This window comes from Balaenoptera musculus, chromosome 4 (assembly GCF_009873245.2).
Source record: "Balaenoptera musculus isolate JJ_BM4_2016_0621 chromosome 4, mBalMus1.pri.v3, whole genome shotgun sequence".
In the NCBI taxonomy this organism is placed as follows: Eukaryota; Metazoa; Chordata; class Mammalia; order Artiodactyla; family Balaenopteridae; genus Balaenoptera; species Balaenoptera musculus.
In genome coordinates, this window is record NC_045788.1 from 77,661,064 (window position 1) to 77,679,556 (window position 18,493).

Genomic DNA, 18,493 nt, shown 5'->3' on the forward strand with positions numbered 1-18,493 from the left:
CAAAAATCCTCAACAAAATACTAGCAAACAGAATCCAACAGCACATTAAAAGGATCATACACCACGATCAAGTGGGGTTTATCCCAGGAATGCAAGGATTCTTCAACATATGCAAATCAATCAATGTGATACACCATATTAACAAATTGAAGGAGAAAAACCATATGATCATCTCAATAGATGCAGAGAAAGCTTTCGACAAAATTCAACACCCATTTATGATAAAAGCCCTGCAGAAAGTAGGCATAGAGGGAACTTTCCTCAACATAATAAAGGCCATATATGACAAACCCACAGCCAACATCGTCCTCAATGGTGAAAAACTGAAACCATTTCCACTAAGATCAGGAACAAGACAAGGTTGCCCACTCTCACCACTATTATTCAACATAGTTTTGGAAGTGTAGGCCACAGCAATCAGAGAAGAAAAAGAAATAAAAGGAATCCAAATCGGAAAAGAAGAAGTAAAGCTGTCACTGTTTGCAGATGACATGATACTATATTTAGAGAATCCTAAAGATGCTACCAGAAAACTCCTAGAGCTAATCAATGAATTTGGTAAAGTAGCAGGATACAAAATTAATGCACAGAAATCTCTTGCATTTCTATACACTAATGACGAAAAATCTGAAAGTGAAATTAAGAAAACACTCCTGTTTACCATTGCAACAAAAAGAATAAAATATCTAGGAATAAACCTACCTAAGGAGACAAAAGACCTGTATGCAGAAAATTATAAGACACTGATGAAAGAAATTAAAGATGATACAAATAGATGGAGAGATATACCATGTTCCTGGATTGGAAGAATCAACATTGTGAAAATGACTCTACTACCCAAAGCAATCTACAGATTCAATGCAATCCCTATCAAACTACCACTGGCATTTTTCACAGAACTAGAACAAAAAATTTCACAATTTGTATGGAAACACAAAAGACCCCGAATAGCCAAAGCAATCTTGAGAAAGAAAAACGGAGCTGGGGGAATCAGGCTCCCTGACTTCAGACTATATTACAAAGCTTCAGTAATCAAGACAGTTTGGTACTGGCACAAAAACAGAAATATAGATCAATGGAACAGGATAGAAAGTCCAGAGATAAACCCACACACATATGGTCACCTTATCTTTGATAAAGGAGGCAAGCATATACAGTGGAGAAAAGACAGCCTCTTCAATAAGTGGTGCTGGGAAAATTGGACAGGTACATGTAAAAGTATGAAATTAGAACACTCCCTGACACCATGCACAAAAATAAACTCAAAATGGATTAAAGACCCAAGTGTAAGGGCAGACACTATCAAACTCTTAGAGGAAAACATAGGCAGAACACTCTATGACATACATCACAGCAAGATTCTTTTTGACCCAGCTCCCAGAGAAATGGAAATAAGAACACAAATAAACAAATGGGACCTAATGAAACTTAAAAGCTTTTGCACAGCAAAGGAAACCATAAACAAGACCAAAAGACAACCATCAGAATGGGAGAAAATATTTGCAAATGAAGCAGCTGACAAAGGATTAATCTCCAAGATTTACAAGCAGCTCATGCAGCTCAATAACAAAAAAACGAACAACCCAATCCAAAAATGGGCAGAAGACCTAAATAGACATTTCTCCAAAGAAGATATACAGATGGCCTACAGACACATGAAAGAATGCTCAACATCATTAATCATTAGAGAAATGCAAATCAAAACTACAATGAGGTATCATCTCACACCAGTCAGAATGGCCATCATCAAAAAATCTAGAAACAATAAATGCTGGAGAGGGTGTGGAGGAAAGGGAACACTCTTGCACTGTTGGTGGGAATGTAAATTGATACAGCCACTATGGAGAACAGTATGGAGGTTCCTTAAAAAACTACAAATTGAACTACCATACGACCCAGCAATCCCACTACTGGGCATATACCCTGAGAAAACCATAATTCAAAAAGAGTCATGTACCAAAATGTTCATTGCAGCTCTATTTACAATAGCCAGGACATGGAAGCAACCTAAATGTCCATCGACAGATGAATGGATAAAGAAGATGTGGCACATATATACAATGGAATATTACTCAGCCATAAAAAGAAATGAAATGGAGGTATTTGTAATGAGGTGGATGGAGTTAGAGTCTGTCATACAGAGTGAAGTAAGTCAGAAAGAGAAAAACAAATACAGTATGCTAACACATATATACGGAATCTAAGGAAAAAAAAAAAAAAAGGCCATGAAGAACCTAGTGGCAAGACGGGAATAAAGACACAGACCTACTAGAGAATGGACCTGAGGATATGGGGAGGGGGTGGGGTGAGATGTGACAGGGTAAGAGAGTGTCATGGACATATATACACTACCAAATGTAAAATAGATAACTAGTGGGAAGCAGCCGCATAGCACAGGGAGATCAGCTCGGTGCTTTGTGACCACCTAGAGGGGTGGGATGGGGAGGGTGGGAGGGAGGGAGATGCAAGAGGGAAGAGAAATGGGAACATATTGTATATGTATAACTGATTCACTTTGTTATAAAGCAGAAGCTAACACACCATTGTAAGGCAATTATACTTCAATAAAGATGTTTAAAATAAATAAATAAATAAATAAAAAAAAATAAAATGGGCCAGAATTGATATGTCTCCCAGGTAGCTGGCAGAAATATATTCAACAAAAATTTCAAGGTCTTTAATGCAGACCTTAAGGAATTACCACAGATAAAATTCCAAGGAATCCAAGCTCACAGTTAAAAGATAGGCGGGAAATACTTCAGGTGTATTAGCTTTAATTATTATGGTAACTATTAGCACCAAAAATGTTTAACATTTTTGAGAAGTAATCTTCTCCTTTCTATTTTCTAAGAGTTTTTTTTTAAATTAGAAATTTATGTTGAATGCTTGAAATACATTGTAAATTTAAAAATATTCTCTAGGCTTTTTAGAAGGATGACACAAACTATGCCTTTCAATTTCTTCCTAATTATTTTTCCCACTTGATCATAGTTCACCTAATAAAAATAGAATAACTTTGTGACAGAGATTTCTTTGGTTTATTCTTTTCCCATCGAAGTGCTGGATTTATATTGGGAGCAATATTACAATATTTATATAGCACTTTCTCTGAAGAGCACTTACTATGTGTTGGGCACTGTTCTAAGCACTTTACACCTATGACTAACTTAGTGCTAGTAATAACCAAATAGTTGTTACTCTTATCACCTCCATCATATAGATGAGGAAAAGGAAGCTCAGGGGGTTAAGCAAAATCACACAGCTACTAAGTCTTCAAACACAGACTGACTGGCTACAGAGTTGCTGCACTCTTGACCCCTATGCTACACTGCATCTCTGAAAGATCTTCCATGACTACAATCTAAATTAGGATTCTTTTATTTCTTTGATAGCACTCTATTCTTTTTTGCCTGAGCATTAGTACAATTTAAAATTATCAATAATTAATTAGTTTAATGTCTGTCTCCTCTAGTCTCTTTCACTTTGAGAGCAGGAGCCATTTCTTCCATTTCCCTGCCATATACCCAATGCCTAGCACGTAGTAGACGCTCAATAACTAGTTGAGTGAATGATTGCACGAAAGGTAACTAAGAAAAGTGCTTCCTTCATGGAGTAATGTCTCCATCTTGTGGAATTTTAGAATACTGTCCCCCAAAATTTTCTTTTAACAAGGAAGGTTTCACAGGAGAACTGATTCTCCTATTTCCCAGGCTACAAGTCCGGGAAATAGGAGAATTTTTGTTGTTGTCATTGGACTGGTCCTTTTGAGACTTTTAGAGCTGTAGAAAAGCACCGCCCCTTCAAGGCAGTCCTTTCCCTTACTAGATTTGCTTGGTGAAACGAATTGTGCAACTGGGTATTTAACTGGCATCAATTTAAGTCCAGAACTCGTTTGATCCTACCTTGCCAAAGGTAGAGCACAGATCCATTAACAAGCTCTTGGTTCCGAATGATCACTCAGGCACATCCAGAGCCCCTTCCATGCAGTGTTCTACTACCTAAGAGGTCTATCGGCCGCAGTCCCTATCTCTCCATCACATATTCCTCACAGCGTATGATGGCTAAAGTAGAAATTGTGTACAGAAATAACCTCTGCCCTACCATCACATACCAGGAGAAAGTAAATTGCACTCCATTCTAAATCCTAAATTTTACTTGTATAATGTTTTGCACATATAATTTGTAATAATTGTTTTAAAAATACGATATGTTAAATAGAGCTACTTCTCTACCGATTATGGGCAGTTCATTTTATGAAGTTAACATAAACTTGCTATTTAAACCAGACATGGACAAAAAGAAAAGGAAAAACTTTAAGCCAGTATGATTATAATTGGAGATTATATATACTGAGTTTGGTTTTCCCCTCGTTTAATCTAGGTCCAACTCTGGTTCTCTTTCACTATCCGACAACCAAGGTGAGCGGCCGGAGGCCTAGAACACCAGCGAGAGCCGCTCCTTCCCCACGATTCTATGGTCCTCAGGTTACTCTCGTCACTGAGAACTCTATGGTTCCGGGGCGGGCTGGGAGGCTTGAGTTTGAAAGCCGTGGCGGGAAGATGGCGGCCGCATCTGTCGCCAGCCTCTGTTTCTTCCGAGCGGGAGGATGCTGGGACTGTGCCTTTCCTTGAATGGCCGAGAATATTTCGCGATGAATCTGACGCGCTGGAGTGGGAAACGACGACGTTCAGCATCAGGCTCAGACTCCTTTTCGGGAAGCGGCGGTGACAGCAGTGACAGCCCCCTGCTCCTCTCGCGGCCGGTGCTGAGCCCGCCCCCGGGCCTGAGACGCAGCCTGAGGGACCGCGGCCGCCCGCCGGCCAGAGCTGCAGGTACTCCCAGGCACTCCGTGGGCAGCGGGCGAGGTGGGCAGCTCACCCGGGCCCCTCGTCGGGAGGTGTCCTCACCGCGCGGAGCTCGCGCGTTTGCACGGCCTGCTAGGCTTCTACTCCCCTTTCTCAGTTTGTGACTAGGACCTGGTGCGGCACGTCACTTTCTATTGACGTGGAAGAGCTTTCAGTCCATATTCAGCGACTGTCTGGTAGTAATCTTCAAGTGGTTTCTGGGTCTTTTCGACCTTTATTTACAGAAACAACTTGCTAGTTGGCCAAATCTCATCACCTGTAGGGAATTCACTCCTAATAGTGCGCAGTGCTCCTTACAGATCCTTATATTGTCAGGATGTACTTTAAATAGCCTCTTTACAACACATAGGAATCCCAAAACACAGTGGAAGGCTAATTACTGAAGTCTTATGTTAGAACTAAATTCAACTATGTCCTTTTTTTCTTTTTTTTCCTAAAAGGGAAATGCAAGCAGACGTTTCCTGACGATAAAGTAGATAAGCTGCTATTGGCAAATTGGGGGCTTCCTACAGCGGTTCTGGAGAAATATCACAGTTTTGGTGTAAAAAAGATGTTTGAATGGCAAGCAGAGTGCCTTTTGCTTGGACAAGTCCTGGAAGGAAAGAATTTAGTCTATTCAGGTATTCAAATTTGTGCAAGTTAATTTCTCTACTAATTTTAAGACTTATTAATGTAAAGGACACTCTATTGAGGTAAGGTAGGGTGAGAAAGTGCTTTATAACTAGAGAAAGTCTTAAAATATTTGAAAAGCAGAGTTTCATATTCATACTTCAATTATGAAAATTCCATTAGATGGTAGGGTGGGGGAAGGCAAAAACCCAACAATTTAAACAGAATTATCTGCCTACCATTCCTCTCAAAAAACATATGTCCCAGAGTGGGTGTGCAGTATGAGATGTAAATGTGCTCTTCCCACAGTTGATCTCAGTTGCTTTTCAGTGTGTGAACATTTTACGTTATATGTTTATAAGTTGACCTGCTTATACAGGATTGTATATACAAAACCCTATGTAATATACTTTATGAAAGGTTTATATGGGCTTTCAAGAGCAACTTTGACTTACATAATTTTTAACCATCTGTGCTTAGTATACTGACTTTAGAATCTAATCACTTGGTAAGATGTACGTCCTTTGTATCAGTTTTCTCTGAAATTGTGAGTCATCCAGATTTTCATTATGGCTGCCAAAAATAATTAGAGAGTTAACTGTCAATAGATATAAGTTCAGGCTGTTTACTGACTGTGTAACCTTGCAAATTAGTTGAGAGAGAGAAGCAGAGGGAGGGAGGGAGTGAGCGCGTGCGCGCGCAGAGAGCATGAGTGCCAGGGTGTGGGCTTAGAAAAGTTTTTGACATGTAAGAAATACTCAGTTAATGCTAACTAGTGGCAGTTGGTGGCAGTGGTAGAATGGCCTGACTGTTTCAGTTGCTTAAACAAGAACTTGGGTGTCATTCATAACTCTGCTCACCGACTCGCATTAATTAATCACCAAGTGTAGTGTCTATTACCTCAAATGTCTTGATTCTGGCTACTACTCTCTGTTCTTAGGTCCATTACCTAGTTTACTATCATCTTCTAGATTATGCAATAGTTCTCTAACTAGTTAATCTTTTCTTTCTGCTCTTGCTTTGCTCCTGCAGCCAAAGTGATCTCTATAAAGTACAAATATGATTTTGTCATTCCTTTTCATAAAACTCACTAGTCACTCTGCATTGCTTTCAGGATAAATTCCTTACGTGGTAGGATTATAAAAGTCTTCTCCATGTGGCACTTTCATATCTCTTTTTTCAATCCCCTACTTGTACTTTATACTTCAGACTTACTAAATTACTTACTATCATCTGAACACACCACGCTTTCCTCTAGACCTTTACACATGCTGTTTTTTTCTGCTTGGCATTCCTTTCTTCTTGCCTTCTTTGCTCTCATAAGTTCTGTTTCCATAAACTTCCTTACAGCTCTTCTCCCTCAACTTCTATCATAGCTCCTATCACAATGTATTAAAGCTTTTTATCTACTTCCCCAAAGCAGGGCTTTTAACTATTCAGTACTTAAAGGAAAGGATCTTTAGGTATAAGCTAGGTACTCAGTAATATTCATCATTTATTTGATGTAAAGATTTCTTTGTCTCTATTTTCACTGTGAGAGTATTTAGAAACCTGGTTTAAAGTCGGGCATTTCAGGGTATAAAGGTTTCAAATGCTAGCTGGGGCCTTAATGATAGTTTAGCCTTGGGCTATTTAGTTACTGGATATGATTTAAAACACTTATTAATGCAGTGTATCAGATATTACTTCTTTTTGTGATAACCTTACCGAATAACTTGTTTTAGCTCCTACAAGTGCTGGGAAGACTCTTGTTGCTGAACTACTTATTTTGAAGCGGGTCTTGGAAACGCGGAAGAAAGCTCTATTTATTCTGCCCTTTGTCTCTGTGGCTAAAGAGAAGAAATACTATTTCCAGGTAATGTTCTTCTACTAAGTTTGAAATTGTGAAAGGCCTATTATTGGCAGCTTCGGCTTTACTCGTTTGAAATAGAATTATAAAAGCAATTGGAAAATAAAATTTCTTTTATTACATCCCATTGTAGCTTTAAAAGTTGACCATTTATGAGGGGAAACTTTTAAATTACTGCATAAAGGAGAAAGGGCCATTAAATCAAAGAGCAATTGGTGAAAATTGTGTAAAAATTTATAAACTTTTCCTTAGGAAATAGGCAGAGTACTTTAATTAGCATATAAAAGTGCAAATTAAGAATCAACCTCTTAAGTGAATAGTAGGACTATACTGAAGCATGGAAAGGAAGTGTGTTTGAGGAAGCATATCCCATCCTAATGCAGGGCCATTTGGGAACGTTAGAGGATGAAGAACAAGATCCATTGGTGCTTATGTAAAGCTCCAGACCTGTGTTTTCTTCTTCTGTTCTCCTGCAAAAATGAATGACAACAGTATACATTTGTGTGATGCTCACTGGTCTTTAAGGTATTTTTACAAATACAATATTTCATTAAATAGAATAAATTTATTCTGATTTCTGCAGTGAAAAAATGTGATTTTGGAATGCCAAGATTATTGCAGTGGTAATACAAAAAATCTGAGTTCTCTTCCCAGTTTTGCCACTACCTGTGTCTTCAGGCCAGACACATAATCTGCTGGGCCTCAGTTTTTTCACTGGTAAAATGAAACTATGGGGTTAACTATGGGTTAACTTAGTAAACACTCAGAAACATTTTATTGAATGAACAGCTCTAAAATTCAGTGGTTCTATAAATCTTTTTTAACAGTTATTTCAGAGGTCAAATAGCCAACAAAGATGGTTCTACATGGTAACATCCTTTCAACTTAGACCAAAGTAACAAAATAATGATCCTTTTTATTGAGAAGGTATGTTAGTTAAAAGTTAAACTAAAAAAAATTAACATCGAAGTCCCATTGCATTTGACTTTTGAAACCTTTTCTTCCATTATATAAAAAACTAATCTTTAGTGGAATAATGAGAATATTTTCCTCATGAAGTATAAATTTGTTTCTGAAAATATTACATTAGGGTTAAAGAAAGAGTGAGTTTCTTGCTTGTTTATTAGATTAAAAATGTTAATGCTTAAGGTAGTTTTTCTTTAATTTTAATTTCTATAAAGAGCTCTTAGAACTTATTTGATTAAGTATGCCATTTTATTTGACTCTGTCTTAACAGAAAATCTCTGTACTGAGTTTTGTCAGTTCTGAACTTCTTATTTTTAGTATATGATTCTAAAAAGAACCAGTGTGCCCTGACCAGGAATAAGTAACAGTAATCTGATAAATGTATTTGAATACTTATGTCTATGTTTTGGGACAGAACCAATTTAAGATTCATGAATTTCAAATATTTTCCCCTGTATTTTTCCTTTTTACTCAATTTAGAGTCTGTTTCAGGAAGTAGGAATAAAAGTAGATGGTTATATGGGCAGTACCTCTCCAACAGGGCATTTCTCTTCTTTGGATATTGCTGTCTGCACAATTGAGAGAGCCAATGGTCTGATCAATCGCCTCATAGAGGAGAATAAGATGGATATATTAGGTAAGCAAATAAGGAAATAAGTATATACTTTCTTTTGCTATTTTTGATAGAATGGAGTGAAGCTGTTGTGATTTCTGTATGTCTTATGTTTTATTCTATTGTCTGTCATCTACTTCTGGAGGTGAGAATTGGCATCTGTAATGTTAGGAACTCTGTAAAAAAAAAAAAAAAAAGTTTTGCATCCTACTGATGTTATTGACTCTACTTCCTTGTATTTTTGCACTTTACAAAGCATAGAGGGTATCCTTGAACCCTCAAGTCATTTCTCATTGCTTCTTTCCTATCTAAAGTTTACCAGGAATAGAAGGAGGCATCTGCCATCTCTGCAATTAGTGTATATATGTATTCATTATCATATTCTGGTACTGTGGTATCTAGATTAGGCCTGGACCCAGAGGCTACCATTTAGCAGGCAAATGGTAGGGAGCTATAGAAACTGGCACTGTATTTGAGCTTGGAACTTTTCTACCTTAATCCTTTTTTTTTTTCTTTTCCAACCACTTGGGAAAGCCCACTATGTAGAGGTAGCAACAGGAAGAGAATGGTTATAGCAGCAATAGAAGCTGCAAGAATATCAGTTAGCTACTCATTGTTTTCTTGGTGAACTTAAATGGTAAAGTTAGGGTAGGCTAGGGGTGGGGAGTAAAATCAAAGATTAATGAGACACAGGCTCCGCTCTATAAAGCTTGGAGAGAGAAATCACATTCATCAGTTTGTATCAGAATTGTCAGATTGTGTTGTATCAGATTAAGTGTTATATCTACTATACCTAGCACAGTGCCTGGCACACTAGGTAGAATAAATATTTTTTGGGTGGATGAATGAATGCTGAAATAAGTCATCATACAATATGATTTGGAAATAGGTAATTGATGAGGAAAAGGATCATCATGTGTCATTAGGAAATAGTCTGAAAGGTCTTTATTTTTGTAGGGGGATTTGTGGGGGAGACACCAGTGCCCATGCAAACTATGATGTTATGAAAATGTTTAAAGGAGGCATTCGTTGATACTAATTTCAGTACTTCTTGAGCATTATTCCAAGTGCATAGACTGGTTTGATTCTCCAAGTAGGGGAGGAGGGAATTATGATCATATTTATGTTTTATAGTAGGGTGAGTCACTAGTCTACCATAATCAAACAAAAACATCCCCTTAAAGTCATTTATTTCTTCTTGATCTGATTCTGTTTTTCTAAGCACTTGCTAACATCAGTATGGTTGCCCTGGCTGTTTTCCCCATAGAAAAGTCAACCCACTGAATAATTGTCGTGGATGTCCTTGATTTTCATTGTACATGTATTTCTACAAGGTTGCCAATTAAGAATTGTCTGAGTAACACGACGAAGTTTTCCTTGAGTTAGACCTGAGTTAGCTAATCATTGATTTTTAGATCCAGAATACATTGTGGTAAGACCACTTATTATACTTGAAATATCTTGGAAAAGAGTTGTCTGCTATGTGGAATCTGATTTTTGTTTTATGGTTAGAAATTTGTATTACCTGCAGTGTATTATAATGACAGCTATTTATGGTACAAGATACAAGATGTTGAGTCTTTTAAAATTCTTGGAATTGTGAAATTCTGTAAAAACTAGTATCTGGAAAATCTCTTTAGGAATGGTGGTTGTGGATGAATTGCATATGCTGGGAGACTCTCCCCGAGGGTATCTGCTGGAACTTCTGCTGACCAAGATTTCCTATATTACTCAGAAATCAGCATCTTGGTAAGTACCTGAAATAACTAAGTTCCTGAGATTCCAAAGAATGTTGAGAATGTGTTTGCAAAAGTGCATAATATTCTGTTTACACGGATATCTCTAAATATAGTTACTTGAGTTTTTAGGTTTACACATTATACACTTGTACATTTTATACATTATACACTTTTTACTATGGAAGGTGAAGATCTAGCTCTTTTTTATATTCTTTACTCACTCTGCCCGATCTCCTCCTCCAGCCCCTTAGTCTCTCTTTATCCTCTCATTATATTCCCATTCTTCAAATATACTTATATTCTAGTTTTGCTTAGTTCAGTATTCAATATTACACTATTATGACTATATAAGTGTCGTTGTCAACTGAGCCATGTGGTATATTATGATTATTTTTACTTTCTAAATAACTTTTTGTTTTCTCTGAAATTAATAAATGTCTTTTGTTTGATGAGTTGGTTTTCCATGAACTTATCATTGATTTATCTCCAGCCTCTTCCCCACTTATATAAATCTCCACCCAATATGTTCCAATACATTTGTTATTCTGCCCAATTTGTTTTCTTGAAGAAGTTTCTCCTAAAGCCTCCTGAGTTGTTCCAATTTAGATAGTTGGTTACTCTATATATGTGCTGTACAACAGTTATCTTGAGATCTCTTTTTATCATTATCATTCATTCCCATTGCTGTTTGCTTGAGTCAGAGCCCTCTTTTTTCGTGATCATACGTATTTCTCTTGATTCACTTTCTTATTTTAGTGGGGATATCTTCTAGGAAGTTCCACTTTATTTCAGTGTACAGGCTATTCTGGGTATAAATTTTGCAAAAATTAGCATGTCTGAAAATACCTTACAATTATTTCATAGATTTTCCAGGTACAAAAGTCAAGATTTTAAATACTTTTAGAGTTTTTAAGATAGTACTTCATTTTTCTCATTACTATTGAGAAATCCAGTACCATGCTGATCCTTCATCCTTTGTATAAATTTTATAAATTTATTTATTTATTTTTGGCTGCGTTGGGTCTTCGTTGCTGTGCGCGGGCTTTCTCTAGTTGCAGTGAGCGGGGGCTACTCTTACTTGCGATGTGTGGGCTTCTCATTACGGTGGCTTCTCTTGTTGGGGAGCACGGGCTCTAGGTGCGCGGGCTTCAGTAGTTGTGGCTCGTGGGCTCTAGAGCGCAGGCTCAGTAGTTGTGGCTCACGGGCTTAGTTGCTCCCCGGCATGTGGGATCTTCCTGGACCAGGGCTCGAACCTGTGTCCCCTGCATTGGCAGGCAGATTCTGAACCACTGGGCCACCAGGGAAGCCCTATATAAATTTTAAAATTTTTCTCTGAGAGTTTTTAAGAGATCCTTTTCTTCCTTAGTATTGTGAAATTTCACTGATGTGTCTTAGTGTTGGTCTATTTTCTAACATTGTGCTGGGTACTCAGTAGTTGCTTTCAATCTAAGAGCTCTTGTCTTTCAGTTTAGGGAGATTTTTAACACATCTCTTGCAGTATGTGGGAAAACATGCAGATAATCATCTGTATCCCAAATTAGTAGGGATATAGAAGATATGACTAATACAATTAGCAAATTTGACCTAATGGATGTATGTAGAATATTTACCAAATAAGAGCAGTATATATATTCTTTTCAGTTACATATGAAACATTTACAAAAAAAACCCCCTACCATATGCTAGGCCATAAAACAACATATTTAAAGGATTTAACTCATTTAAAATATATTCTTTGACAGCAGTGGAATTAAGCGAGAAATAAGTATAAGAAAAACATAACTAAAAGATGCCCACGTGTTTAGAAATTAATAAATAATTTTGACCCCTTTTGGGGTGAAAAAAATAATCACAGTAGAAACAGGAAGATAGTTTGGAATGAAAGTATAATAAAAATATTTTCTAATGAAATTATGAAATGCAGCTAGAGTTGTTTTTAAAGGGAAATTGATAGTATACAGTGTGTATATTATTAAAGAGGAGAGACTGGAAAATTAATGACTTATTCATCTCTAGAACTTAGAAAAAGAATAGTAAAATAATGCCACAGAGAGTGGAAGGAAAAATAATACAGACAAGAACAAAAATTAATGAAAGGGGAAAGTCATTATCCTGAACATTAAAAAAAATTCTACAAGTCAATGAAGAAAAATACAATCTAATGTATCAATGAGTAAGGAACTTGAACAGACATTTATAAGAGGGTATCCAAATGGTGTCTAAACATGAAATGGTGCTTAATCTCATTAATAATCAAGGAAATGTAAATTACCTCTTCAAAGAGATATTACCACACACTGTCCAAAATACCTAACAGATTGACAATACTAAGTGGTGACAAAGATGTGGAACAGTAAGGAAGTCCTAGCCACAGCATTCAGACAAGAAAAAAAAATAAAAGGAATCCAAATTGGAAAGGAAGAAGTAAATCTGCCGCTGTTTGCAGGTGACATGATAACTATACACAGAAAATCCTAAAGACACCACCAAAATACTAGAACTCATCAATGAACTATGTAAGGTTGTAGGATACAAAATTAATATATAGAAATCTGTTGTATTTCTGTACACTAACATGAATTATCAGAGAAATTAAGAAAACAATCCTATTTATAATTGCATCAAAAAGAATAAAAATTCTAGGAATAAGTCTAACTAAGGAGGTAGAAGACCAATGCAATCCCTATCAAATTACCAATGGCATTTTTTGCAGACCTAGAGCAAAAAATCTTAAAATTTGTATGGAAACACAAAAGACCCAGAATAGCCAAAGCAATCTTGAGAAAGAAAAATGGAGCTGGAGGAATCAGGCTCCCTGACTTCACAGAGTATACTATAAAGCTTTGTTCCAGTACCATACTGAAATCAAAACAGTATGGTACTGGCACAAAGACAGACTTATAGATCAATGGAACAGTATAGAAAGCCCAGAAATAAACCCATGCACCTATGGTCAATTAATCTACGACAAAGGCAGCAAGAGTATACAATGGAGAAAAGACTGTTTCTTTAATAAGTGGCACTGAGAAAACTGGACTGCTACATGTAAAAGAATGAAATTAGAATACTACGTAACACCATACACAAAAATAAACTCAAAATGGATTAAAGACCTAAATGTAAGACCAGATGCTATAGACTTCCTAGGGGAAAACATAGGCAGAACAGTCTTTGACATAAATTGCAGCAAGATCTTTTTGGATCCACCTCCCAGAGTAATTAAAATGAAAACAGAAATTAACAAATGGGACCTAATTAAACTTAAAAGCTTTTGCATAGCAAAGGAAACCATAAACAAAATGAAAAGACAACTCATAGAATAGGAGAATATATTTGCAAACAAAGTGACCGACATGGGTTTAATCTCCAAAATAGACAAACAGCTCATGCAGCCCAATATCATAAAAACAAACAACCCAATAAAAAATGAGCAGAAGATCTAAATAGACATTTCTCCAAAGAAGAATACAGATGGCCAAAAAACACGTGAAAAGATGCTCAACATCGCAAATTATTAGAGAAATGCAAATCAAAACTACAATGATGTATCACTTCACACAGAATCACCATCATTAAAAAGTCTACAAACTATAAATGCTGGAGAGGGTGTGGAGAAAAGGGAACCCTCCTACACTGTTGGTGGGAATGTATATTGGTACAGCTTCTATGTGAAGAGTATGGAGGTTCCTTAAACTAAAAATAGAACTATCATATGACCCAGCAATCCCTGGCCATATACCCGGAGAAAACCATAATTTGAAAAGATACATGCACCCCAATGTTCACTGCAATACTAATTACAATAGCCAGGACATGGAAGCAACCTAAATGTCCATCAACAGAGGAATGGATAAAGAAGATGTGGTACATATATACAATGGAATATTACTCAGCCATAAAAGAGAACAAAATAATGCCATTTGCAGCAACATGGATGGACCTAGAGATTGTCATAAGGAGTGAAGTAAGTCAGACACAGAAAGACAGGTATCATATGATATCACTTATATGTGGAATCTAATAAAAGTGATATAAATGAACTTACTTACAAAACAGAAACAGACTCACAGATCTTGAAATCAAACTTATGGTTACCATAGGGGAAATGTGGGGGGAAGTGATAAATTAGGAGATTGGGATTAACCTATACATACTACCATATATAAAATAGGTAACTAACAAGGCTGTACTGTATAGCACAGGGAACTCTACTCAATACTCTGTAATTACCTATTACTGGAAAAGAATCTGAAAAAGAATAGATAAATGTATATGTATAACTGAATCACTTTGCTGTACACCTGAAACTAAAACAACATTGTAAATCAACTATACTCCAATATAAAATAAAAAAAAAAATCCTAGGAATAAGTCTAACTAAGGAGGTAGAAGACCTGTACTCAGAAAACTATAAGACACTGATGAAAGAAATTGAAGACAACACAAACAGATGGAAAGCTATTCTATGCTTCATGGATTGGAAAAATAAATATTGTTAAAATGACCATACTACACAAGGCAAGTTACACATTCAGTGCAATCCCTTCCAAAATACCAATGGCATTTTTCACAGAACTAGAATGAAAAATTCTAAAATTTGTATGGAAACACATAAGATCCTGAATAGCCAAAACAGTCTGGAGAAAGAATAACAAAGCTGGAGACATCACACTCCGTGACTTCAGACTATACTGCAAAGCTACAGTAATCAAAACAGTATGGTACTGGCATAAAAACAGACACATAAATCAATGAAAGAGATTAGAAAGCCCAGAAATGAGCCCACACTTTAATGGGCAATTAATCTATGACAAAGGAGGCAAGAATATACAACAATGGTGAAAAGACAGCCTTTTCAATAAATGGTGTTGGTAAAACTGGACTACTGTCTCACAGCATGCACAAAAATAAATTCAAAATGGATTAAAGATTTAAATCAAGACCTAAAACCATAAAACTTCTAGAAGAAAGCATAGGTAGTATGCTCTTTGATGTTGCTCTTAGTAATATTTTTAGGATATGTCTCCTCAGGCAAGGGAAACAAAAGTAAAAATAAATAAATGGGACTATATCAAACTAAAAGGTTTCTGCACAGCAAAGGAAACTTTCAACAAAATGAAAAGGCTGCATACTGAATGGGAGAAGATCTTTGCAAATGATGTATTCAGTAATGGGTTAATATCTAAAATATATGAAGAATTCATATAACTCAACATCAAAAAAAAATCCAATTAAGAAATGGGCAGAGGATCTGAATAGACATTTTTCCAAAGAAGACATACAGATGGCCAACAGGCATATGAAAAGATGCTCAACGTCACTAATCATCAGTGAAATACAAATCAAAACCACAGTGAGATATCACCTCACACTTGTCAGAATGGCTGTTATCAAAAAAGACAGCAAATAACAAGTGTTGGCAAGGATATGGAGAAAAGAGAACCCTTGTGCACTTTCGGTGGGAATATAAATTGCTGCAGCCACTATGGAAAACAGTATGGCAATTCCTCAAAAAATTAAAAGTAGAACTGCCATATGATCAAGCAGTTCTACCCCTGGGTATTTATCTGAAGTAAAACAAAAACACTAATTTGAAAAAGATTTATGCACCCCTAGGTTTAATGCAACATTATTTACAATAGCTAAGATATGGAAGCAACCAAGTGCCCATCAATAGATGAATGGATAAAGAAAACATGGTGTATTTATATACAATGGAATATTATTCAACCATAAGAAAGAAGGAAATCCTGCTGTTTGCAACAACATGGATGGACTTAGAGTGTATGATGCTAAGTGAAATAACAGAGACAGAGAAAGACAAATACTTTATGATTTCACTTACATGTGGAATCTAAAAATACAGAACAGATGGTTGCTAGAAGGATGGGGGTTGTGGGGAGGAAAGAAATAGGTGAGGAAGACTGAGGTATAAACTTCAGTTGCAAAATAAATGAGTCATGGATATGAAGTGTACAATGTGGGGAATATAGTTAATAACTAATAGCTTTGTATGATGACATATTGTAACAAGACTTATCATGCTGATCATTTTGAAATGTATAGAAATATTGAATCACTGTGTTGTGTAACAGAAACTAACAGTGTTGTAGGTCAATTATACTTCAAAAATGAACAACCTCGTAGAAAAAGAGATCAGATTTGTGGGTTACCAGAGGCAGAGTTGGGGAGAGAAGGAGCTGAATGAAGGTAGACAAAGGAACAAACTTCCTGTTATAAGATAACTAAGTACTAGGGATGTAATGTACAACATGATAAATATAATTAACACTGCTGTATGTTCTATATAAAAGTCATTGAGAGTAAATCCTAAGAGTTCTCATCACAAGGAAAAAACATTTTTCTGTTTTTTTTAATGTTGTATCTATATGAGATAATGGATGTTCCCAAAACTTATTGTGATAATCTTTTCATGATGTAAGTCAAATCATTATGCCGTACACCTTAAACTTACACAGTGCTGTGTGTCAATTATATCTCAATAAAACTGGGAAAAAACACACATGGATTGCAGGGGTGTAACTCTGGTACAGTCTCTTTGGAAAACAGTTGGACATTATCTAATAAAATTGAAGATAATATAAGACCCAGCAATTTTACTCCTAGGTATATACCTGAAGAAATTTATACACGTATATACCAAAGGACACGACCAAGAATATTGTTAGCACTATTTGTAATTAGTACTGTGTGTCTTTTAGCATCATTTTCATTTGTTTTTCACAGCCAGGCATATTTAGCCAGTCCTCTGTCTAATGCCGTGCAGATTGTTGGCATGAGTGCTACTCTCCCAAATTTGGAGCTTGTGGCTTCCTGGTTGAATGCTGAACTCTACCACACTGACTTTCGCCCTGTACCACTGCTGGAATCAGTAAAAATTGGAAATTCTATTTATGACTCTTCATTGAAGCCTGTGAGGGAATTTCAACCCATGCTGCAAGTAAAGGTAAGTCATTATTTTTATATAATTACCACCAGTACTTTTGTGTTTGATTGCATTTTCTCACAAGTTAACAGTTTTTGAGTTAAGTAAAGTAGGGGGTTGCAAAGTAGTTGAATATGCATTATATATGCATTAGAAGGATTCCTAATGTTAAGCTAATTGGTTTCATATTAAAGAATTGGTGGTGTTGGTGAGAGAGGAAATGTAGCTGTGTCTTAAATTTAAATATTATCATTTCCTATAAGTGTAAGTATAAAATTTTGTAGATTTTTCTTTTTAACTAGGAAAAAGATTTTCTTATGGCTTTGTTTACACTAAACACTAATGTGGAAATTTGACCTTTTGTTTAATGATATAGGTATAATATAGTAGAGTGGAAAAATCATTTTTTGGAGTCAGAAAGACCTACTTCTGATACTTCATAGGGATACTTGATATGGCTATGATATTAGTCGAATCACATAACTTCTCTGAATGTAGTGTCTTCATCTATAAACTGGGATATAATACTTGTCTTTAGTATTGTAAGAATGAAATTTGATTTAAAAAAATTGCCTAGCACCTAGAAAGGGCCTGATAAATATCCCCTCCCCACACCCCTAAATACACTTGAAAACGTTTAGTTCACAGTATTTTTCTAAGCCTGATTCTTCAGTCCTGAGGTTAAAGGACTGACTCATGATCTGTGCAGCGAGGGATCTGTTTTTATGCCGAGCAGTGCCTCTGAGTACTGAAAAAGTTAAGGGTAAGTTTAGAACTAGGAATAGGACTAAATTCATGTGTTTTAGTACCCTCATAGGTATGCATTTGTAGCTTCTGTATGACTGGTATGGAATCTTATTTAGTTGCTTCGATCTGTACCCCAAATTTCACCTGACTGTGCCTTGG

At 36.2% G+C, this 18,493-nt stretch overlaps 1 protein-coding gene across 1 annotated transcript in view; it reads left to right on the plus strand.

The window, feature by feature from the left end:
- The first annotated feature begins 4,558 nt into the window (after positions 1-4,558).
- The window catches only part of POLQ (DNA polymerase theta), a 104,687-nt gene continuing 90,752 nt past the window's right edge, over positions 4,559-18,493 (plus strand). The window contains 6 exon segments of the mRNA XM_036851791.1: positions 4,559-4,832; positions 5,306-5,485; positions 7,199-7,329; positions 8,770-8,926; positions 10,543-10,651; positions 17,389-17,608. Coding sequence (XP_036707686.1) covers positions 4,607-4,832; positions 5,306-5,485; positions 7,199-7,329; positions 8,770-8,926; positions 10,543-10,651; positions 17,389-17,608 — 1,023 coding nt within the window. The 5' untranslated portion in view covers positions 4,559-4,606.